This window comes from Drosophila elegans, unplaced genomic scaffold (genome assembly GCF_018152505.1).
Source record: "Drosophila elegans isolate 14027-0461.03 unplaced genomic scaffold, ASM1815250v1 contig_397, whole genome shotgun sequence".
NCBI lineage: Eukaryota > Metazoa > Arthropoda > Insecta > Diptera > Drosophilidae > Drosophila > Drosophila elegans.
In genome coordinates this window covers 2832433-2856532 of record NW_024545782.1, presented here as the reverse complement: position 1 = coordinate 2856532, position 24100 = coordinate 2832433, and the positions used below count along the sequence as shown (strand labels likewise).

The 24100-nt window shown below is 38.3% G+C and overlaps 1 protein-coding gene and 1 long non-coding RNA gene across 3 annotated transcripts; one reads left to right on the top strand and one right to left on the bottom strand.

Moving 5' to 3' along the window:
• Positions 1-247: 247 nt before the first annotated feature.
• On the top strand, positions 248-5262 carry LOC108137774 (60 kDa heat shock protein homolog 2, mitochondrial). 2 transcript variants are annotated; one of them, XM_017259676.2, is made up of 3 exons: positions 248-354; positions 412-924; positions 3848-5262. In XM_017259676.2, exons 2-3 carry the CDS (start codon positions 418-420, stop codon positions 5069-5071), a joined length of 1731 nt encoding a protein of 576 aa, XP_017115165.1. In that variant the 5' UTR covers positions 248-354; positions 412-417; the 3' UTR covers positions 5072-5262. The 2 variants fall into 2 exon arrangements, with proteins under 2 accessions (XP_017115165.1, XP_017115166.1); XM_017259677.2 differs by having other exon boundaries at positions 342-360.
• Positions 5263-6159: 897 nt separating this feature from the next.
• On the bottom strand, positions 6160-7192 carry LOC108137793. Its single transcript, XR_001774060.2, has 2 exons — positions 6641-7192; positions 6160-6544 (listed from the first exon to the last, which is right to left on the bottom strand). It is a non-coding gene; the product is annotated as an uncharacterized LOC108137793 (long non-coding RNA).
• Between the last annotated feature and the right edge of the window lie 16908 nt (positions 7193-24100).

Sequence of the window (24100 nt, the reverse complement as noted above, 5' to 3'; positions counted from 1 at the left end):
CCTAAGATTTGCATTACATTTAATTTAAAATATTTGAACATACAAAAAGAAAAATGTGAGGATTTAAATATTGTGCATCTGTGTAGATGAGCCTGTTTGCTATCGATTAAGATACCAAGTTGAATTTCTTACAAATTATATTAAATGTATAAGACTCTACTAAGAAAGCTTTTACAAAGTCTCATTTCGTTGCCCTGTTTAGCTAACATACTGGTCTTTTCGGCTTATTTTGCGAGGCTCAGTAGGCTGGTTGGCTGTAAGTTAACTTGTCAGAAGCGTTTGCCATTCGAGTAGCTCATTCCACATTCGACTACTGGAGCCTCAACAGTGTTTACGGACATTAAACAATTATCAGTGGGTGTGTGTGTGGAGCGTAAGACGAACTATCCTTTAACCACCTCCTCCCCTCAGCTCGTCATGATGCGCATGCTCACCAGTTGCACCCTGCGGCGCTCTGCCAGGATCAGCCATGTCCTTTGGGCGCGCTCCTATGCCAAGGACGTGAAGTTCGGGCCGGAGGTGCGGGCCATGATGCTGCAGGGCGTGGACGTGCTTGCGGACGCCGTGGCCGTGACCATGGGCCCCAAGGGACGCAACGTGATCATCGAGCAGAGTTGGGGCTCCCCGAAGATCACCAAGGACGGCGTGACGGTGGCCAAGTCGATCGCCCTGAAGGACAAGTTCCAGAACATCGGGGCCAAGCTGGTGCAGGACGTGGCCAACAACACGAACGAGGAGGCCGGCGACGGCACCACCACGGCCACCGTCCTGGCCCGCGCCATCGCCAAGGAGGGCTTCGAGAAGATTTCGCGGGGGGCCAACCCGGTGGAGATCCGCCGCGGAGTGATGCTGGCCATCGAGACGGTCAAGGACAACCTGCGCAAGATGTCCCGCCCGGTGAACACGCCCGAGGAGATCTGTCAGGTAAGTACGCTGCCCCTTGATTTCAATGTTGGTTATAAAAACTACCTAACGAAATTACAAGAGATTTGAGCCATTCAACCCAGGAGTTCATTTTAAGCTGTGTTTTTGCGTATTGTTTTTGACCTTCAACATACATAAGGTCAAGTAAAAAGTAATCCATTATTTCTAGATGAAATTCAAAGATTCTTTTTTTAGGGTTATAATTAAACGATTTGTTTCAAATAGGCATTCATTTTTTCTATAATCGACTGCCATTTTGATTGTAATTTCATGATACCCCTCTCATCCCAAACCAGTCGTAATTCACAATCCACTCATGTAGCTAATTTTACACACTATTTATTGATAGGAAAAGGTGGTAGTATCTTCGAGCGATGTCCGGGCTATAAGGTGGATGCCGGCTCATCCTTCTTCGACCATGACCGTTTTCACATAGCGTTGTCGTAAGTGGCCCACTTTTCACATCACCAGACACCATCCGCTCCAAAAACGATTTGCAGATCGAAATTCGGTCCAAAATGTTTTTTTTTTTTTTGATAGCTCGTGTGGCACCCATACCTCGAGCATTTTTCTGTATCCAGCCCTTGTTAAATGGTTCAAAACTGTTTTTTGAACAATGTTTAGTTCCTGGGAAATTGATTTACTTCTTGAGTGACGGTCAGACTCAAGGATTTCCATTATTTTGTCGGAATTTTTGACGATTGCAGAATTTTGCATGGTTGGCAGTTACAGTATTAGGGCCACATGCTCTCTATACATTTTCAGTTAACTGGCTTGCGTTTTCACCTTGTCAAAGAAAAATTGTAAGATATAGTGATTTTTTTCTTTGGCGGTCTCTATACTTATCGATCTCTCAAAGCGTTTGTGTTATTGACCACAAACATTTTCTAAGAAGCTTTTCTGGTACGATCAAGTTAATTTAAATATTTTATTACAATTTGGCTTTTTTCTTTCGTCAGCAGAGATAGGAAAAAAAACAAAAGCAACTCTCAGAACTACATGACTTTAGCTATATAAACTAGAGCCAAAGCCCCGAACTGCTTTACTCGGAGAGCCCTTAGATTCCCCCCTTAGGAAAACAGTTGTAACAAATCAACTCGGAAACCTTTTCTATGCAAATAACTTAGCTCCCAGGTTTTTATAAAGAGGTATTTGATTTTATCGAGAAAATGCTTTTGGAATCGTAAGCTCATGGAGTCATGGGCTCGAATAGCTCAAAAGCAACCTGATCAAAGAAATTAGGAATATATTTTCATTATTATTATCTTTAATTTCTATATTAGCGCTTGACATTTTCTTTTTTAACATAATGGAAAAAACTGGGCTGACAACCAACATTCGCGAAAATGGTATCCTCGATTCCTCACGGACTTATTAGACTGGGAGACCATTGGTTAAGATATTTTTATCTCTGTAGTTGGCAATCATTCCCGCCCTTAAAAATATCTATGTCTTTCTTCATCTGAAGAATTCGCGCTGGTAAGAGTAGTGTGAGCTTGATTGAATTGTTTGTTTGTAAGCTACTCTAGCTGAGCTGTTTCAAACGAATTACTTGTTACTTGTTGATTTCATGGTTCCATGACTTATGATTCCAAAGGCATAACCAACAAGAAAGAAAGCAAACTTCGGCAAGCCGAAGTTTATATACCCTTGCAGCTATTGCAAGAATTAAACATTTTTGAAAACATTAAAATTATAATTTACTTGCGTATAAGTTTAAAAACATTGAAGCTATGATGATTTGCAGCTCAATTATTTGATAGTTATTTTATATATTTTTATTGTTCCTATGGGAGCTATATGATATAGTCGTCCGACTTTGATGAAACTTAAACCGTAAATTGGAAATATTTAACCATTACTAAATGTCGAAGAACTAAACAAAAAATTAAAAAACAGAAAAGTTATAATTTTTTTTCAATTATTTTTCCGATTGTTCCTATGGGAGCTATATGCTATAGTCGTCCGATTTTGATGAAATTTAAACCATAATTCTGAAATATTTAACCATTGCTATATGTCGAAGAACTAAACAAAAAATTAAAAAACAGCTAAGCTATAATTTTTTTTCATTTATTTTTCGGATTGTTCCTATGGGAGCTATATGCTATAGTCGTCCGATTTTGATGAAATTTAAACCATAATTCTGAAATATTTAACCATTGCTATATGTCGAAGAACTAAACAAAAAATTAAAAAACAGCAAAGCTATAATTTTTTTTCATTTATTTTTCCGATTGTTCCTATGGGAGCTATATGCTATAGTCGTCCGGCTCGTTCCGACTTATATACTACCTGCAATAGAAAGACAACTTTTGGGAAAGTTTCATGCAGATAGCTTTAAAACTGAGAGACTAGTTTGCATATAAACGGACGGACAGACGGACAGACGAACGGACAGACGGACGAACAGACGGACAGACGGACATGGCTAGATCGACTCGCCTAGTGATGCTGATCAAGAATATATATACTTTATAGGGTCGGAGATGTCTCCTTCACTGCGTTGCAAACTTCTGACTGAAATTATAATACCCTCTGCAAGGGTATAAAAAGATCAACCTTTTGCTTGGAGTTGATTTTAAACTCAACTTGTGCAGGTTTCTTTAAAGTACCATAATATTATTAAAGGCAAAAATCTTTCTTCCTGTACGAACAAATCCGAAAATCGGTTTACAGACATACCAACATTAAAGGCAAAAATCTTTCTTCTTGTACAAAAAAATCCGAAAATCAGTTTTCAGACATACCAACATAAAAGTCTTTTATAGATCTAGAACAGCGATGGCTCCATAACTAGCCCTAGGCTTATAAAATGTAGAGGTCCCTAATAAAAACAAAAATTTGAGATATTTTCAAGCCATTTCTATAGGATATAAATGACACTTGAGCTGATTTTAAACTCCACTTCTAACCATCACAGGTGGCGACGATCTCGGCAAACGGCGATAGGTCGGTGGGCAACCTCATCAGCGAGGCCATCAAGAAGGTGGGCCGCGACGGGGTGATCACGGTCAAGGACGGCAAGACCCTCTGCGACGAGCTGGAGGTGATCGAGGGCATGAAGTTCGACCGCGGCTACATATCGCCGTACTTCATCAACGCCGCCAAGGGGGCCAAGGCGGAGTTTCAGGACGCCCTGCTGCTCTTCTGCGAGAAGAAGATCAAGTCGGCGCCGAGCATCGTGCCCGCCCTGGAACTGGCCAACGCGCAGCGCAAGCCGCTGGTCATCATTGCCGAGGACGTGGAGGCGGAGGCCCTCAGCACCATGGTGGTGAACCGGCTCAAGGTGGGCCTCCAGGTGTGCGCCGTTAAGGCACCCGGCTTCGGGGACAACCGGAAGGAGACGCTGGCGGACATGGCCGTGGCCACCGGCGGCATCGTGTTCGGCGACGAGGCCAACCTGGTGCGACTCGAGGACGTCAAGATGAGCGACTTTGGGCGCGCGGGCGAGGTGTTGGTCACCAAGGACGACACCATGCTGCTCAAGGGCCAGGGCCAGCGGACCGAGGTGGACAAGCGGGTGGAGGGGCTGCGCGAGGCCATCCGGGAGTGCAGCTCCTCCTATGAGAAGGACAAGCTGCAGGAGCGGCTGGCGCGACTCTCCTCGGGCGTGGCCCTGCTGCGCGTAGGCGGCTCCAGCGACGTGGAGGTCGGCGAGAAGAAGGACCGCGTCAACGACGCCCTCAACGCCACCCGCGCCGCCGTGGAGGAGGGCATCGTGCCCGGCGGCGGCACCGCCCTGCTGCGCTGCATCCAGAAGCTGAACGACCTCAAGGGCGCCAACGAGGACCAGAACCTGGGCATCGAGATCATCCGGCGTGCCCTGCGCATGCCCTGCCTCACGATCGCCAAGAATGCCGGCGTGGACGGGGCCATGGTGGTGGCCAAGGTGGAGATCCTGGACGGCGACTACGGCTACGACGCTCTCAAGGGCGAGTACGGCAACATGATCGAGCGGGGCATCATCGACCCCACCAAGGTGGTGCGCACCGCCATCTCGGACGCCGCCGGAGTCGCCTCGTTGCTGACCACCGCCGAGGCCGTGGTCACGGAGCTGCCGCTGGAGGATGCCGCGGCGGCCGGAGCAGCGGCTGGCCTGGGCGCCCTCGGCGGCATGGGCGGCATGGGCGGGCTGGGCATGTAGACCAAGTCGCCAAGCGCAAGTTTCGTCGCCCCTCTTACCACTCTCGTCTACACTTTACACACGTGAACGCTGATGGCTTCACACTTTACCTCAATACCACAGTATGGCTTTGTTAAAGTGTACCTAAAAAAATGTTTCGTTAAAAAACGTTGTGATGAATGAAAAATGTAATGTAAATGGCTTTGACGATATCACCATCTCTATATTACTATACACATGAGTCTCGCTTTCAAATAGACAGTACACTTAACTTTTACACACTATAGAAGCTTTGACGACAATAGCTGCATCTAAGTTTTAAGAACCGGAAGTGTATGGCATGTCCATAATTGCAAAGCTTCAGATCAAGGACATAAAAAAAATTTTCGCCGCTGTATACCCGACCAAATGAAATTAGCCTGGTCCTATCAGCGTCAGTTTCGCTCCCCAGGGAGTGCAAGTGTCATGTAAGTTATCAAAAACGTTGTTATAAATAAAAAGGAAGAACTCTAAAGTCGAATTCCATGACTATTGGATACCCGTTACTCGGCTTAAAATGCACAAACAACACCAGAAGTGCACGCAGCATCCCCACACACCGCAAACAGTCCTTTCGTTCTGTTTCTCTACATCATCGATTACCGGCCGAACATCTGCCGAACAGCGACCAAACAGCGGACGAGCAGTGGCAGAGCAGTGGCAGAGCAGTGGCAGAGCAGTCGCAGAGCAGTCGCAGAGCAATGGCAGAGCAGTGGCAGAGCAGTGGCAGAGCAGTGGCAGAGCAGTGGCAGATCAGTGGCAGAGGACTTCATAACCATATAACTACTAAAATATTAGCTCGATTTTAAAAGTGTTTGTGCCTGTCGATAGATATGACCAAAACAGAATACTACAGATAAGGTGTAACATGTCTCAGAACAATGAGACAGTCGTGTTAAGTGCTTCGCGATTTGTGGGCGTTAGAGTTTTGCGCTGCGTAGGAAAAAATAGAATCTGCATGCCTAATCCTAAATCTCTAGCATTTCGTAGTTTTCGAGACCTCGACGTTTATACAGACGGACATGGCTAGATCGATTCGGCTATTGATCCTGAACAATCAAATTTCTGAATTAAATTTTGATAGTCGGGGAAATAATATTTTTCTCTAAACCATTTAGTAGTTTTTTCGATTCCTGGATGTTCTTTATGTCGTTTCAATATTTTTTCTTTAAAGTCTGCATATGTCAGTATGTCTTCAAGTTTTGCCGTACATCATACTAATTTCGCCAAGTGACTTGCATTTATAATTTCCACATAAGCTTTTTAGAATATAAAGAAGTCAGAATCATGGAAATATAGTTCTGGCTATCTTCTTGAGCACTGTGGGCTGTTGCATTTGAACTACTGGTTGTTTCTTCTGGTGTATTTTCCTCAATCTGTAAACATATGTTCTTCTATTTTGGTCCTGGATAATGCGTCAGCTTCACAATTTTCATTTCCTGGCCAATATTTAATCTGATAATAAAATTTGTTTATTTTTATTATTATTATTTATTATGTTATTCAACCAAACTAAAGGTTTTTGATCGCTTAATATTTCAAAAAACCTACCGAATAAATATGATCTAAGATATTTGGTGGCCCATACGATTGCTAAAAGTTCATTTTCAATAGTCGCGTAGTTTATTTCATGTTCGATGAGAGTTCTGCTAGCTTAACATATTGGTTTTTGATTTTGTGGCAATAATGCTTCTATAGCCATGTTGCTTGCGTGCGTTGTTAGAGAAAATGGTTTATTAAAGTCGGGATGAAATTAAAATTGGGTTGACGTTATTAAAATATTCATTTTTTCAAATGCTTCTATGTAAGGTTTGTCTTTAGTATTAATTATGGCACCTTTCTTTCTGTGCAAAGTCCGGTATGAATTTTCGATAAAATCCACACAATCCTAGAAATGATTTAATTTCTTTTGGTACATTTGGTATTTCCCATTTCATTAAATACCCTTATTATAGCTCTTTTAGCTTCTAACCAATCCTTACTTGTGACTTCTATGAGAGCGGCGAACTTGGAGTAAATATCGATACAGGACAAGAATTGTTGTTTTCCTACTATATAGAAATCTATGACAAATTTTTGTCTTATATTTTGTATTTCTGGTGTAGTTTCGAAAGATAAATTCGTGTTCCTATGTTCTGTTTTTGCGATGTTACAGATTTCACATTCGTTAATTATGTTTTGTATTAATTTTTGATAGTCAGGGAAACGAATATTGTCTCTAAACCAATTAGCTGTTATTTCAATTCCCGGATGTAATAAGTCTTTATGTCTTTTTAATAATTTTTCTTAGAATTCTGCATAAATGAGGATATCTTCTAACTTTTTGGTGCATCTTACTACTTTTGTTAAATGATTTGGATTGATTATTTCTAGATATGCTTGTTGGGATATGAGAAAATCGGAATCATCATGAAGGTAAATGCACTCTTTTTTGTACACAAATTTTCCTTGATGATATCTTTTGCGAAGGTGTTTGACATGTTTATGTAAGTTATTTTGATTTTTAGTTTATGAAAATAATGTTGCACATCTCTAATTTCTTCATTTCCCTTAATAAATTCGATCTGTCGAGAATAATAGTTGATTGGTCTCTATGTGATTGCAATGTAATTCTGATTATCTTCATTTGCGCTATGCACCGTTGCATCTATGCTATTTGCAGCTTCTCCTAAAACATTTTCTTCGGGGATGTCTTCGAACATATTTTCTTCTATTTTAACCCTTGATAGTGCGTCGGCAACATAATTTTCATTTCCTGGTAAATATTTTAACGTATAATCGAATTCATCAAATTTAATCTTCCATCTTTGTAGATTCATATTTGGTTCCTTGATATTGTTTAACCAAACTTAACTTATGATCACTTGATGATCTGAAATATTTCGTGGTCCATACAATTGCTAAAAGTTCCTTTTCTATCGTTAAATAATTAATTTCATGTTCATTTAATGTTCGGCTAGCATAACATATTGGTTTATGGTTTTGTGATAGAACTGTAGAAATGTTTTATTCAAGTCGGGATAAATTAATATGGGCTCAGAGGTGATTAAAACTTTCATTTTTTCAAATGCATCAATGTATGATTTTTCTTTAATGTTTATTGTGGCACCTTTTTTCAAATTCATGGTCATGGGTTTAACTACGTTTGCAAAGTTTGGTATAAATTTCCTATAGAATCCACATAGTCCTAAAAATGATTTTATTTCTTTTGGCGTTTTTGCTATAGGAAAATTTATAAATGCACTAATCTTTCTGGGATTTGGTTTTATGCCTGTTGTGGTGACTACATGACCTAGAAATTCTGTTTCTTTTCTCATAAATTCGCATTTATCTAGTTGTAATTTTAAATTTGCATCTCGAAGTCTTCCAAATACTTTTCTCAATGATAAAATATGTTCTTCCAATGAAGTGGAAAAAATGATTATATCATCTTAGTAAACTAAATAATCACTATAAATTAAGTCTTCTAGTAAATTGTTCATACATCTTTGGAAGGTGATTGGCGCGCATTTAAGTCTATATTTAAGTCTATATTTAAGTCTACATTTAAGTGTATATTCGTAATGACCATTCTTTGTGGAGAATGCTGTTTTGGCAATTGATTTAGGGTCCATTTGAATTTGATGGAATCCTTTAGCTAAATCAATTGTAGTGAAATATTGAAATCTTCTCAATTTATCTAATATTTCATCCATTCTGGGATGACTTCTGTAGTCTATTACTACTCTGAACTTTGGTTTCCCTGAAGCGTTAGCTTTCTTAGGAACCATCCATATGGGTGAACAGTAAGGAGATTTCGATTTACGAATTATTCCCTGTTCTATAATTTCGTTCATTTGTGTATTGACTTCTTACTTATAAGGTTTCTTATAAATAGGGTCCTCATGTTTGGTTTGGATAGAATGTTTGATACTGCTTGTGAAAGTCAAATTTTCACCTTCTTTGTACTGAATATCATTATATTCAAATAAGACTTTTTCAAACATTTTTTTCCTCTTCGCTTAAATGCTCTAATCTAAATTCATTCGTTTTCAATGGCGAAAGTAAAAGATTGATCCTCAGATGAGGGTGGATTGAGGCATTTTACTGCGGCCTCATCCTCTTCAATCTTTTCCTTCTTTGGTGATTTGAGATTAAGGCGTTTTACGGCGGTATTATTCTTTTCACCTTTCTTTTCTGATGTTATAGGATTAAGGCATTTTATTGCGGTCTTATCCTTTTTATCATCGTCACCATACATAACTGTTAATTTATTTTTACCTTAAGTTACTGTTCCATCTTCAAAAATACTAAAGCTAATTACAACCTTTATGACAATCCCTTCCCATTAGAACATCATAATTGTCTGAAAATTTATGTAGATAGAATTTCTGTTCTACTGGGCAAACTTTACTTGGTTTTATCATAACACTTTTATTTAATTCTATCGATCCGTTTATAGTATAAACTTATAAATTTTCATCGTTGACTTCGAGGTTCCCAAAATTTTCTCTCATTATATTAATGGATGAACCCGTGTCAACCATGGCTTTAAGAATTTTACCTTTTATGATTACTCTAACATAAGGGTAGTATTTTCTGGCTCCGAGGCTGTTTACTGAAAATTTACATCCATTCTATTCTGTGTACTCTCACTTTCTCTCAATTTGGATGAGAATTTCCGGAATTCTTACGACTATCATGACGCACAGGTCTATAGCTTTCAAAAGGATCCGCATCCCAATGTCCTAACACCATTGCTGTTTCTTTCAAATTATTAATGGTGGAAATATCCCTTTTTGATAAAGCATTATATAAACTGTCGGGAAGTTTCTTTTTTATACAATTTCTAATAGTTTTATTCAAAGCTGCAGTGTAAATTGTTTTGTCTGTGGGGTCTGTTTCTAATTCTAAGTTATTAATTATATTTGCAGAATTTTTCTTTAATTCGTCTACGAACTTACTGGTTCTTCATTTGTAGGTCGTCTGATGGATGATAGCTACGAGTTCTTCATATGGTCTGTGATCTTTGAATGCTCCGATTAGGGCTGCTTTTGTGGACAACCAACTCACAGTTTTTTCTTCGAAAATTACGGCTTTGGCGGTGTCCACGATGGTCGTTTGATGGCTCCATAAATTATGTGAACTCGACGGGCATCTTGGGTTGCATATAGCTGTAGTAAATATTCGACACGCCCAATGTAACCACCTAGGTCTTTAATGTGTAGTGTGGATGTGTAGACATGTACATAGGGATTCATGGTGGTATGGATATGTCACTATATTTGTTTAAATAATATAAAGTTGCTTACACAGAAATCTAACATAAATTATTATAAGCATTTAGTTTCGATTCTTGTTTTGTTCCCTGGTTAAGATATAAAATCTCACAGAATTTTAAAAGTCATCCAGTTTCTCGTCAATTGATATCGAAGATGGATTCACTCAAAATATTGCCTGTTCGGTGGGTCGTGTTCCCTTTTCTATTCTGCCCTTTTACGAAGGTGGCCAAATTATGACCCACTTTCTGCAGAAAGACGCTGACGTGGTCGACATTGCTTGTTCTTAATGCTTCCTCCCTCGTTTGTGTTCTTTCTATGTTGCAAAGCTTTTCCCCAGATATTTGTTGCTTTGTGGTGGCTTGGCCACTGATAGTCTGCCGGTCCTTGAAGTGTCCTGTTACACATGTCCTTTGCTGTGTTGTGTCACAGTGCCACTGTTGAGCCAACCACTCGTTGCAGTTTTTGCTGTTCTCGACCCTTCCGTTTTTGCATTGCGCTTTGAAATATGAAGCAGAATGGGACGGCAGCGCTGGCTTTTGGCGCTTCTAATTGTGCTGGAGAGCGGCAAAAGGACGCGAGGAGAAATAATAAACCGCCACTTGACTTTCATGCATTTGCTGCTTAACTTTCCGACATTTATAATGGCATTCGTGGTGGCCTTCGGGCGGAAAGAAAGCTACTTGGATAGTTTCAGCCTGGCCTTCTGCTTGGCGTATGCAGGGCTCTTCTGCGTCTGCACACACAGCAAATAACATTTGTAACCAACTAAAAAGGTGGCAATTGACAAACAAATAGTAGATTACCCAAAAAATGTTTAACGACGCAAAAAATAATTAATTTTCCATCAACTGTTCTTGAACAATTTTAATCGTGGTTTTATTTCATTCACAAATATTTATTTATGTTTATCCAATTTTACTTTTATATTATTGTTTGCATAAAGATACTTCCTTTTTTTGGAAGTTACTTAGAGATACTTACATTTAAGAATCAGTTGAACTTCCAAGGACTGGTAAAAAAATCGATAGCACTATGGATACTGTCGATTGTAGAACAATTTAGCAAATTTATCAATACTATCGATTTTTACAAAAAATAATTTTAAATTGTGATATATTTGAGGTATGTTGCGGTATATTTCTAGTAACTTACTGGAATATTCAATTTTTAGGTCAACTAATTCAAAATGATTCGAGAAGGCTCAAGTTAGGCTAAGTTACAAAAAAACTTAGTGAGCCAGTGGGCCTGCACACCATGGCAAAATGTTATAAGACAATTCCTTTTCTAAAAATAATGTAAATATGAATTCGTGATAATTTGCTTTGTTGATCAGCGTCAAATGGAATAAATTAGGAATACGGACTTGTTATTATTGATATTTCGCTTGTTTTTCTGAGACTGAACCATTTTCGGTACTATCGATAGAATCAACCATCGATATCCAAAAATATTGATGTTTGACCAACCCTACAACTTATTATTCAGCTTTTCTGGCTGCACTGGTAATCTAATTGAATCACTTGTACTCACGGCTCAAAGACTTTCGGCCTGACTCTCTTACCGCTGATCCAAAGTCCCTCAAAGAGTTGGTCTACTGTTTTAAATGTTATTATACTATTCAATGGCCCAACAAATAAAACCGCAAGCAGCATGACTTTTTACAAATAGTAAATTCACCATTTTTCTATGTCGATTTACCGATTGTTTTTTTTTCTGTGTGCATCTGCCTCCATACTGCACCTCATTGTCCTCGGAAGGCGGCCAAGAAATCGCTTGGCCCGCGGGCCAGTGGGTGACAGAGCAATTTCTGAAGCCTCGTTTCGTCGAGCGCCTCCTTTCAGCACTCTATGCATGTCGAGCATTATCCTGCGGCTTATCCTTGGCGCGTTACACTCGAGTCGCTGCTGTTGCAACATCCTGCCAGCCGCTGGCTGTTTATGTTGTCAACGCAAATTGCACTTTCAGCTCGCCGTGTGATGTTCAAGTGCCTGTTAGAAGATGATCCGCCCACGTGTCTTAATGATGCTACAAGAGAACCCGCCCGGCCTGCGGGCTGCGACAATGCGCCACTTAATTATGAAAAAGGCCGCTTTGAGTGTCGGCTGTCCGGGGATGAGATTCCAGCAGGTTTGCCACCATAACGCCCCATCTAACTGCAGATTTACGATCCCGGCTAATCCCGTTCGCTTAGCGCATTAAATCAGCTCCGAAATGGCCATAAAATTGCCCTCGCCTACATTGCAAACATTTCAAAAATTGACAATTTATTGCAAGAGTTGCTTGGATGGTCGGGGACTGCGGTGAAAGAGGGGAAAGTTTTTTGCCAAAAAAGTTTCCACACCACGGAGAAAAAAATTACACCAGCTTACAAAATATAAAATGAAAGTTTTTCTCAACTGCTTTAATAATTTTCTTAGCTCCATTTTTAAGGAAATCAAATATAAAGATGATGTTGGGGCATTCTATAGCTACAATAAGTATAATGTTAAAATATAAAAGCGTCCAAGACGCTGAGTTAACTCCATTTGATTTCATAACAAAATACATACTAGCATCACATTGAGCTATTCAACAGCAACATCTGGACTAGAAATGCATTCTTGACTAGAAAAATACTAGTTGGAGCTGAGTAAGAAAAAAATATGTGGACCCATGTTTCAAGTTGGTTCATTTTACTCAGCCGTCTCATAGGAGTAACCAGTCCATTTGCTATCAAAATTTAAGCAGGTTAGTTCTAGTATGAAATTTTGAATTCTAAAATTCTTTCTACCTCTGGTTTCTAATTCTGTGTTAGGTTAAATCACACAGAGCGTCAATTATCGCCTTAGTAGATTAAGTTTTAGTTTTAAGAAAAATTGTTCGTTTAATTGTACTTCTTTATTGAAAATAAAATAATTGCCTTATAAAAAAAAAAGGAAAATCATTGTTGTATATTTTTTTACATCCGATTTCTTCTCCCCACTTAAACTTGTTTTGACCTACACAATATTTTTTCTTGAAGGATAAATGATACGCAAAATGGTTTTCAGCCAAGGACATTTGGATTCAAAGACTCAGGATAATGAGCGTATTATTTTGAATACTTCTGTAACATATTTTGGTCCGGTAATGTTCAAGAAAGCTCCGTGGTAGCGAATCGTTTTTTATGTAAACTAGTGTTGTTTATCGTTTTTATACTACAGAAGTGATTCTCTTAAAAAAAGAGTAAAATGGCAGCCGTAAAGTCGAGTGTCCCGACTATGTAACAACCAGTCTTCACCACGTAATAGTTATCTAGGTACTTGATCTTTAAACAATTTAAGCATTTCTTTTTCAACTACGTTATTGGGGACTCTCAACACCCAGAAAAAAGTAGAACGAATAATTTTAGCACGAACGTTCTTGAAAATCGCCCGAATAATTCTTAAAATTTTTAGAACGAACGTGTACAGAATAAGTACGAGTCATACTTGATAATAATATTTTAAAATGTTTTTTTTAATACATAGAGAAAACGATATTTTTCGCTTTATCCCTGCTTATAGTGTTTGTAAATAATATCAGAATTATTAAAACCAGTAAACTCTATTAAAAACTATTAATTTAACAAAAAAACAAGAACTATAAATTTAAAACAAGAATGTTTCGTTCTTAAAATGATTGGCCTAGGGGGTAAGTGTCTTGGAACATCAAACATTGGGTAAGCTATTAAGAACCCGAGCTCAAATTCCAGACAAAGTTATCAATTTTTTTTTTTTTTGGTTTTTATGATTTTTTTTCAAACGTTCAATTTTATTTAAATTTTTTATCTAGTTTTTACCTCAAAAGTATAGCAAATAAAAGCTATTTGATTGCCAACAAATTGCTTCGAATTCTTATACGGGCGTAGTACACAGCAAATTGTGATGCCAGTGTGGCGCAACCGGCTAATGCGTCTACGAATCCAAAGGCCTCGGTTCGAATCCCGGTTGGGTCGACTTGCAGTAAAATAAATAAGGTTTGCTTTTCTGTTTCCTTTACATATCAATTTATCATATTCTCTTTCATTCTAATTTCATATGGAGTCAAAGAGAAAAGAAAAAAAAGAGAAAGAGACAAAAAAACATTTTTTTAAAAAATTTAAGTTAAGAAACTTTCATACTTGCATTAAGAATTTTTCGTACTCAAATTAATATCTTTCGCTCTTTCTTCAAGCACTTTTGAGTACTTGGACTGATGACGTTCGTTCTCAAATGTAGAACTTCGGGATTGAATAATTCGTTCTTGTATAAAGCCTTTCGTTCTTGAATCAAAAAAATTCGAATTTACCCTACTTTTGACATCGTTCGTTCTTGAATTGACATCGAAATTCTTGATTTTTTCTATGAGTGAAAAGGAACAATAATGGATGCAATATCAGGCCATCCAAAGTATATATTCCCTTGCAGCTATTGCAAAAATTAAATATTCTTCAAGACATCTGCATTTTAAACTGTAAGAGTAAATGTTTAATAAAAATTGATGCTGAAATTGATATGAAAGTTATCACTTTGGGCTCAATTATTCGATGGTTCCTATGGCAGCTATATAATATCGTTTATATATAATATCTTTTTGCTCCCATGGTAGCTTTATGGTTTAGTCGTTAAAACCAAAATTCTAAAATAATAAACTGTCGAAAAACTAACAAAAAATGTTTTTTTAATATTTTTCCCCGATTGTTGTAATGGGAGCTATATGCTATAGTGTTCCGATGCGACTTATATACTAGACAACTTTTGGGAAAGCTTCCTTCAGATAGCATTAATGGCTGGATCGACTTTCCTAGTGATGCTGATCAAGAAAAGAGTGAGAAATGTCTCCTTTGTGTTGCCAAATTCATGAATTTAAAATACCCTCAGCAAGGGCATACAATTGTCTAGACTGTCATGAAAGTTTGTGATCGTTAACTCAACCTCCATTTGACATTTCAAGTTATCTTTTTCGAAAATGTGCCCCACGCCGTCCGTCGCGAATTCTCCGAGAGCCTGGGCAGATTTATATAGCATTTGATTTTGATTTTTGTTTGCTTGTGGTGGCACACAGGCACATACTGGTGCTACATGGCGCTGCAGCTGCCGCTGTACATGCAGTTTTACACATACAATATGGCCATTGTTATGATTTATGCGGCAGAAATATTTCGGGCGCGCTTCCTGCAAATGTTTGCTTTTTTTGTGACAGCGCCGAGCGGGGGAGGAGGCCCACTGGTTGGCTGGGACAGAGGGGTCGGCGAGTTTTGCGCTTAACCCGGCCAAATTCAATTTCAATTTGCACCCCATCAAAAGACAAACAAAAGTCTTTGAACTCTGGCCATAAACATATTGGGGAATGTCGTTGTGCCATGTTCTTGGCAGTCCCCCAGTCTGGCAAACGGGACGACATGTGGAGCGCCTTCGACTTCTGTTGTCGGCTGCAGTCACGGTTCTGGGGCGTTACTCCGAGGCGCAGATTCTGTCGAATCTGGCAGGGCAGGGCCCTAAACCAATTCGTTTTATGAATTTAGCCGAGTGCCTTTCTGGCACCCCCGTCGAAGTCGTAATTGAATTCCATACACCGCGCCTTCAACTCTTTGATGCTCGAACTCGTGGTAAGGTGCTCTTTAAAGACCGCGTTTCCCCTGCGGACTTGAATCCTAAACTGCTCATCGCAGGGATGGCCAGATGGTACCCCTAACTGACCCCAGGGCGGTGCAATTCATAAACGGAAATGGGAGTCAAACGTGTTGGCCAACGCACACGCAAACGCCAACGCAAACAATGCTGGATGGATTTCGTTTAACAGCCCAGACCTCAAACCCGTTCAGTGCTCGTTCAGGAAATGCAACGATACCCTTGCACTCGGGCCTTGAATTTCATTGTTGCAGTCCCTTTCGGGAAAGGTCCTGTGTGCTTTGCGTCCTGGTCACCAAGTGGCATGCGTTTCTAATTTCCTGATGGCTGCAGCCCATTGGGGTCTCAAATGGCTCGCTGGTTGACCTGACAATTCCGAATTTCAGCACACACAAATTTATAAAATCCACCAGTGCCTAATCTGCACAGTGTTCCCCGACGGCTCAGTCTTGCTGGCTTGTATTTCGAATAATTGAATTTGCTGTAGCAGTGGATGCTGACAGGCAGACTGACGGACTGATACAGAACGAGACTTGACGATGATGAATTACAGAAAGGCTTAAATTAAAAGGATAAGTGCGTGTACCATGGATCAATGGCCACTTCTTTTGATCTTCGATACAGAAGCAGAACTATCAAAGCACAAGGCAATAACTATTTAATAAAATATGAAGGCGATCCGAAAAGAAAGAAGTGTATCATTCTAGTGTGCTTGTTACAAACGCTGTTTTTTTTGGAAATGGCATTTGGGAATCGGTGACTGAAATAACTTGAAAGCCGAGTTGATCACGCATACAATACATTTGCATACGCATCATCCTTACTTGCACATATAATTATCATACCATTTACATTAAGCGTAGATATAAGAGACAGGTATACTAAAATTAAACGCTCGCTTCTTTTCGATAAAAATTTCGAAATTTTAAACCAAAAAACAAGAAAGAAAGCAAACTTCGGCAAGCCGAAGTTCATATACCCTTGCAGCTATTGCAAGAATTAAACATTTTTGAAAACATTAAAATTATGATTTACTTTCGTATATGTTTAAAAACATTGAAGCTATGATGATTTGCAGCTCAATTATTTGATAGTTATTTTATATATTTTTATTATTTCTGAGGGAGCTATATGATATAGACGTCCGATTTTGATAAAATTCAAACCATAATTCTGAAATATTTAACCATTGCTATATGTCGAAGAACTACACAAAAAATTAAAAAACAGAAAAGTTATAATTTTGTTCATTTATTTTTCCGATTGTTCCTATGAGAGCTATATGATATAGTCGTCCGACTTTGATGAAATTTAAACCGTAAATCGGAAATATTTAACCATTACTAAATGTCGAAGAACTAAACAAAAAAAATAAAAAACAGAAAAGTTATAATTTTTTTTCATTTATTTTTCCGATTGTTCCTATGGGAGCTATATTATATAGTCGTCCGACTTTGATGAAATTTAAACTGTAAATCGGAAATATGTAACTATTACTAAATGTCGAAGAACTAAACAAAAAATTGAAAAACAGCAAAGTTATAATTTTTTTCATTTATTTTTCCGATTGTTCCTATGGGAGCTATATGCTATAGTCGTCCGATTTTGATGAAATTTAAACCGTAAATCGGAAATGCTTAACCATTACTAAATGTCGAAGAACTAAACAAAAAATTAAAAAACAGCAAAGTTATAATTTTTTTTCATTTATTTTTCCGATTGTTCCTATGGGAGCTATATGCTATAGTCGTCCGATCCGGCTCGTTCCGACTTATATACTACCTGCAATAGAAAGACAACTTTTGGGAAAGTTTCATCCAGATAGCTTTAAAACTGAGAGACTAGTTTGCATATAAACGGACGGACAGACGGACAGACGGACAGACTGACAGACGGACAGACGGACGGACAGACGGACAGACGGACATGGCTAGATCGACTCTACTAGTGATGCTGATCAAGAATATATATACTTTATAGGGTCGGAGATGTCTCCTTCACTGCGTTGCAAACTTCTGACTGAAATTATAATACCCTCTGCAAGGGTATAACAACTAAAGACAAGTCCATATTGCTTTTGCTTGACTTTGAACCACTTCACTGTTGTGTTGTTAACCACAAAATCAAATCAGAGAGAGGACGTTTACTTTGTAATATTTTAGAAAACAATTGCTAAAATGTACCTTATGTATGTCACACTTTCATCAAAAGGCTTGTGTAAATCGTAAACATATTTTGAATGGTATTATTCAATAACATTTTAGAAAACAATTGCTAAAATATGTCACTCTTTCATCGAAATGTTTGTGTAAATCGTGTTGCAAATATTGTATATGAACTGGTTTATAGCAGAAAAGCTTATAGGGGTGATTGTTGCCCAATTCTACTGTGTGCATTCGATATGGTCCACCAAACTCGGCTGATCAATGGACTTGAAATCAGCAGCTGTAGGCCACGCATTTCGGACTGCCGGACGTACGAAACAATAAAACGCATTGATTGGATGGACATCAATTACCGCTGATTTTTTCGCGCCTTTATTAATTACGAGCTTCTGGCCAGCGTCCACCTCCTCCGCCGCCACTGAAAATTCACTGACCGGCCAAAGGCAGCCAGCTGTACAGTAATTAATCAATTTGGTCTCTTAATTATCGAGCCGAAAGCTGCGAAATCAGAGTAAGACAAACATTACGAGTTCAACCCCCCCAAAGAGCAAATGGATTGCGATGAGTCTGCCCAGTTGACCAAACGGTTAATTAAATCGAACGTTATCTGCCCATCGGAGGAACCTTTAAACTCCTTTAAGCATTTTTTCTGCTGAAGGACTCTGTACCGGGGCCGATTAAAATGCCATCAATTTCAAAATGGATAGCTTGCGAAACGGTTTTTCAAGCTGTCAGCTGTGGAAATGTGCCATGCGACGACTTTGGCGCCTCCTTCTAGCTGCATTTTGCCAGCTGGCGCGTTGTTGCCACATTTCACGCCCCCGCCGTCCGTCCCGCCAACTCGGCTCCCAAATTTTCCATCTCGTCTCATTCTGTATGCACTCAACGCATTAAGTGGCGACATGTGTTCCGCTAAAGACAGCGACACAGAGAAACAGCTTCCAGCGGCTGGCGAAAAAAGCAATGCCTCGGGAGGAACGCCGCACTGTGGGAAAAAAGTTTGTTTCTCTGGCATAATTTCAAACTAAAAAAGTTTGTTGTAGAAAAGTTCGTTTGTCTTTAAGCACAAAAAAAATGTATATTGGTTACAATTTAAACAAAACTTTACGCATCAGCAATCCGTTTTTGTAATCGAAAGAAGTTATCGATTAACGGGTTCAATTTGAATGAGAAAGCGATATAATACTGTCTGTGTTCCGTTTAATGCATTAGGGAAATACGTGAGTGCATAAACACAATTTCATGTATTCGATTGTTGACTATGAATTCAGACCAAATGAGAGCAATGCTGATCTTAACTAACTATAAATAAGGTGGCAACGCCGAACCTAAAGAAAGCAATTTAAATTAAATTCTTCTCCTCCTTTAAAAATCGTGTATAACTTTTGTCTTCACTCAACTTATTCCTATTTAGTTTTCCGGTTCGCTTTGGAGATGGTAAGTACCAATATGTAGCTAAAATAATAAAACTAGCAGAGGTGCCAGACATTTAAATTAAGTTGGGGCATAATTTTAAACGTCTGGTATCTCTACTAATTTTATTTTATGCATTTGTCATTTTCGCAAAACGGGGCGCTATTTTGAGTTCATTTATTGAAGAATCATGAAACTCATAGCATAAACATAGTATGTTTAAAAAGGCAAACAGATTTTCTAAAATATTGGGCATAAAGGAGAGGCTGGCTGTGGTTGGGATGTTTACAGACAAGAATTTCTCCTCAAAAATAAAACCGAAATTAAAATTTGGTATAAGCATTTTGAAAGTGCCATCCTTTAAACTAGAGTTAAGCCAAACAAAATGACATTTTTTTACCATGGTGCTGCGGAGGGATGAGCAGCAGTTAGCTGGTGCTTGTGGGGTGTTAATAGAACCAGCAGGCACTGGGCTGCATTCTGATGCATCACTGGTCCGAACATGACCCAAGTTGGTTTCCGCATCCCAGGGCTCAGCGCATTAATCAAATGTTAATCCCGGAGCGACAGTTTTTCCCCAGGCCCCGCAAAACACAGGCCGAACTGACGCGCGTAGCAGAGCCTTGCAAAGAGTTTTGAAAACGCAGAAAGCAGCACTGAAATTCTCCAATTAGCCAATTTTGTCATTTTCCTGGCTTTCGATTTTCGCATATTTTCTGCTAATTAAGGGGCGTCGTTATGCCAACTGCAGGCCACCCTGCCAGGTTATACTCATCATCAGGTGGCCACAATCACTGAAATGAAATATTCTTCCAGCTCAGAACGGCAAGCTTAACCCATTCAGAGATTGTTGCTAGGACGCACGAGTTTAGACAACAAAGTACGCAAGAGTCAGGGGAAAGACTTTTAGATCCTTTCCTCGTTCGTGGTGCCAGTCGTTACTGAAAAAGTGACATTTTTGGGGTATTCTGCCCAGAAACTTGCAATTCCCTAAACAATTTTTGTGCTATAGAATTTTATATTTTAAAACTTGATGTATTATAGCCTAGAGTCCATTTATTTATCGTTCATGGCGGCACACAAAAACGAAGCAATTGTCATTTTTCGGGCAAATAACTTTTTTAGATATTATGCAAATCGAAGGAAAACTCTTTTATCACCTTCGCTCTGAATAGTGCAATTATCCCCTGAGAACCTTTCTCGCCCCTTCTAATTTATTTATTAAACTCTTGGCCAGAAAAAGGCGAGCCATTCGTGAGGCCCTCAGCGAGAGTCACGTAGCAAATGCATAAAAATTCAGCAACCGAGAGAAAGTAGAGTCGGGTCCCCATGCATTTATGCAAACTGTGAGACATTGTTGCCAGACCTTCTTCCAACGTTAAGCTGTGGTGCGTGTCACACTAATTTGGCCCAAAAGGTCTCAGCCAGCACGCACCTCATATAAAACATTCAAGCAACAGCGGGATCAGCAGAGCTGGAATTGCATGGTCGGAATAATTCACGAGGCACGCAAAAATAATGCGAAAGGAGGAGACTCAGGCTGAGTCCACTCGGACCACATTTAAAGACACAGTTAGGGGCATCTACAGCCCTGAGTGCAGTCAAGCCGTCAATTTAATCCAACCCCAGAGGACAGAGCACACATCCAATGAACCGAACACATCACTCACTAATTAAAATAAAATTTGATTTGGTCGTCAAATCCACACTCCTACGGCTCAGCGCCTCCTGCGGTTATCCATTTTGGATTGCACATCCTAGATAATTATTTATTTCTCCTTCGGACTCCAAGCCTTGTAGCAGTCTTCAACCATTTGGGTTAACCACAATTTGTACTAGCATCGGTGCGTAAGAGCATGCATTTCCACCGGGACAGGTCTTAAAGACATTTTAGCTTGCGTATGTGACTTGTGTGTTATATTAACCTTAACTCGTAGAAAAAACGTAAAAAAATGTTTTTATGCGCAAAAATATTTGAAATTTCTACCTACAGCCCGAAAAAAGTAAGTACAATTAACACAAAAACACTAATCGAACCATTTTTTATTTTATCTATGGCCGAAATGTTGTTATTTTATTTTAATTGGTCTTGTGTTGTCTTTTTTATGGCACCAAAAATTTTTATTGAAAATGGTTTTTCTTATTCTTAACAAGAATATATTGACTGTATTTTGATTAGTATGCGAATTGTTTAAAAAAAACGAAGCTGTGTCGATTTTAGGATTTGTTGTTATATGCTAGTTTTTTTTTTTTTTTGCCGGGCTGTATAAACATAATTTTGTATAAAATAGACAATACGAGCTCGCACTTTTTTGTGTGAGTAATTTGCACGGCCAAACTCGTCAGTGTGTGTGTGTGCCGTCTGCGGTTGTATACTGTTCGCTGCTGCTGCTCTGCCCAGTTGGCCTTAGTTGGCCTATACTCCGGAGATTGCCTTTTTCTGACCACTGTTTTAAAGTCATGAGGGTGCAGCAAATCTCTGTCCAGCAGTACATCGCTTGAAAATATGTCATTGGTGCAAAAGAGTTCCGATCAGTGTTGGATCGCTGCCAGTATTGACATATGCTTCGAACTTCTTGACACCATGACCTTTTAATCTTTTGCTTCATGTCCAAGTTCATTTCAAGTTCCATAAAATATGGCATAAATATTTATAAATATTTGTCATTAGGGATAGTAATTGGAGAAGTAACAGAGGCCATTTTTTGGGAATTAATGTTAAAATCGAAATGGCAAAAAAATGGTGATGGTAGCTTAAAGTACATAAAATTACGTTTTCAGAATTTGCACAAATGATAATATTATACTTTAGAAGACCAATATATATGTACATTCATATAGTTTTTTAGTTAATTTTGGCTAGCAGTATTCAAATCATTTATTAAACCATATCGTTTAAGCTAACTGAGATATTTGCATATTTAATGTATATACATATTAATAAACGCAAATAAATTATTGTTAATTATATCGAACACTTAATGCTTAAGGTACAAAACGAATAAAACGTTTGACAGTCAAGAATAAGCTTAATTAATAGATTATTTGAAGTACAAAAATATGGTTTAATATTCAAATACGGGAGTTTTCGCATTGCGTTATATTAGAAAGAGGTTTAGTTACAGATACGGGTTCAGATACAGATGAAGATGCAGGTACAAGCACAGAAGAGAAGAATACATATGAATATAATAATAATTTTTTATATAATAAAAGCTTCGTTATAACTTTATTGATTAATTAAAAAAATAATACATATACATTTTGGAAGTTGTTGATGAAAGTTTTTCCAAACAAACGCGATGAGTTCTTTAGAGAATGGATTATATATTTAGGTAAATATTTTAAAATTGTACTTTTCAGATCTTGTCTTAACAGACTATCAACGGACAATTTTTAACTCGAACCAATTGGAGTTTAGCTAAAAACCCGCCAAAAGATCGTGTAATTTGTAACATTTTCAGATGTTCAAAAAATCGCGATTGCAATTCAAAAGTACACTCAGAAAAAACGCCGCTCTAAATTAAACACGATAGTATTTAATATTTATATTCTTGTTTTAAGTATTTATTTTCCTATTCTGCTTAAATTAAGAATAATTAATTCTTAAACTACAATTAATCCTTAATAATACTTGATTCAAGTATAAAATTCTTAAAACAAGTAGAAAATTCTTATTTTTAATTTCGATTTATATTAAGAAGAACAAATTTCAAGAGAATATTCCTCATAATAAGAAGAACATTTTCTTATATTAATCTATCGCAGTTCATGCTTTCAGAAAATCAAGTATAGGAAATTTTTAAATTAAGGAAGGTGTGTACTCAAATGTAGTGAACAAATTTAAGAAAAAACATTTTTTTAATCCAGCTAAAATCTTTCTAAGATCGGTCATTCTTTTCTCTCATTATTTTTAACAGGATAGAGCAAAATTCTTAAAACAAATTTATAGCGTCATTCGTATATGTTGTACATACAAGATTGTGCGTACTATATACGACATGCATTTTTTACGACATAACGGATTCTTAAAAGCAACGCTTTCCCGAAATAAGCCGAAGTAACTGTTGTCAAACAATACACACATAAATGTATGTGTGCTTTTTGTAAAGCGTGTGTGATGAGTAGAGATGGAAAAACATCAATAGTCGGTATTTAATTTTGGTTTTATTTTGTTTGTAGCCCCAACATAACCAAAAACTAAAAGTTGTTGCTTAAATAATATTCTTGTTGGAAAACTACGCCTGGGAGGATATATAGATTAGAGTTATAATAGGACCAAATCTGAGCGGTATGGCCAACTGCTGGAAAAAGCGTCTATCGATAATCGATATTATTCTGAGTGCTTAGGCCAGCTCTAGGAAGAAGCTCCTCGTTTTTAAGTTTGAAGTTAAGTGTGAAAGTGAGTGCGGAAGACGAAAAGATGGAGGAATTTCTGAAGAAAAACGAATGTGAAAAAAATCGTGAATACCTTAAAGGTAAGTAATACAAGCCAATAGTAATACAAAGTTTATTTAACAAAAGTGAGTATCGGAGTTTTGTCTTAAGTACTATTTATTTACA

What these genes read in the sequence shown, in the direction of transcription:
- LOC108137774 (XM_017259676.2), top strand. Translation starts at nt 418, where the DNA reads ATGATGCGCATGCTCACCAGTTGCACCCTGCGGCGCTCTGCCAGGATC. An exon ending in CGCCCGAGGAGATCTGTCAG is followed by an intron (nt 925 to 3,847) that starts GTAAGTACGCTG and finishes TAACCATCACAG; the next exon opens with GTGGCGACGATCTCGGCAAA.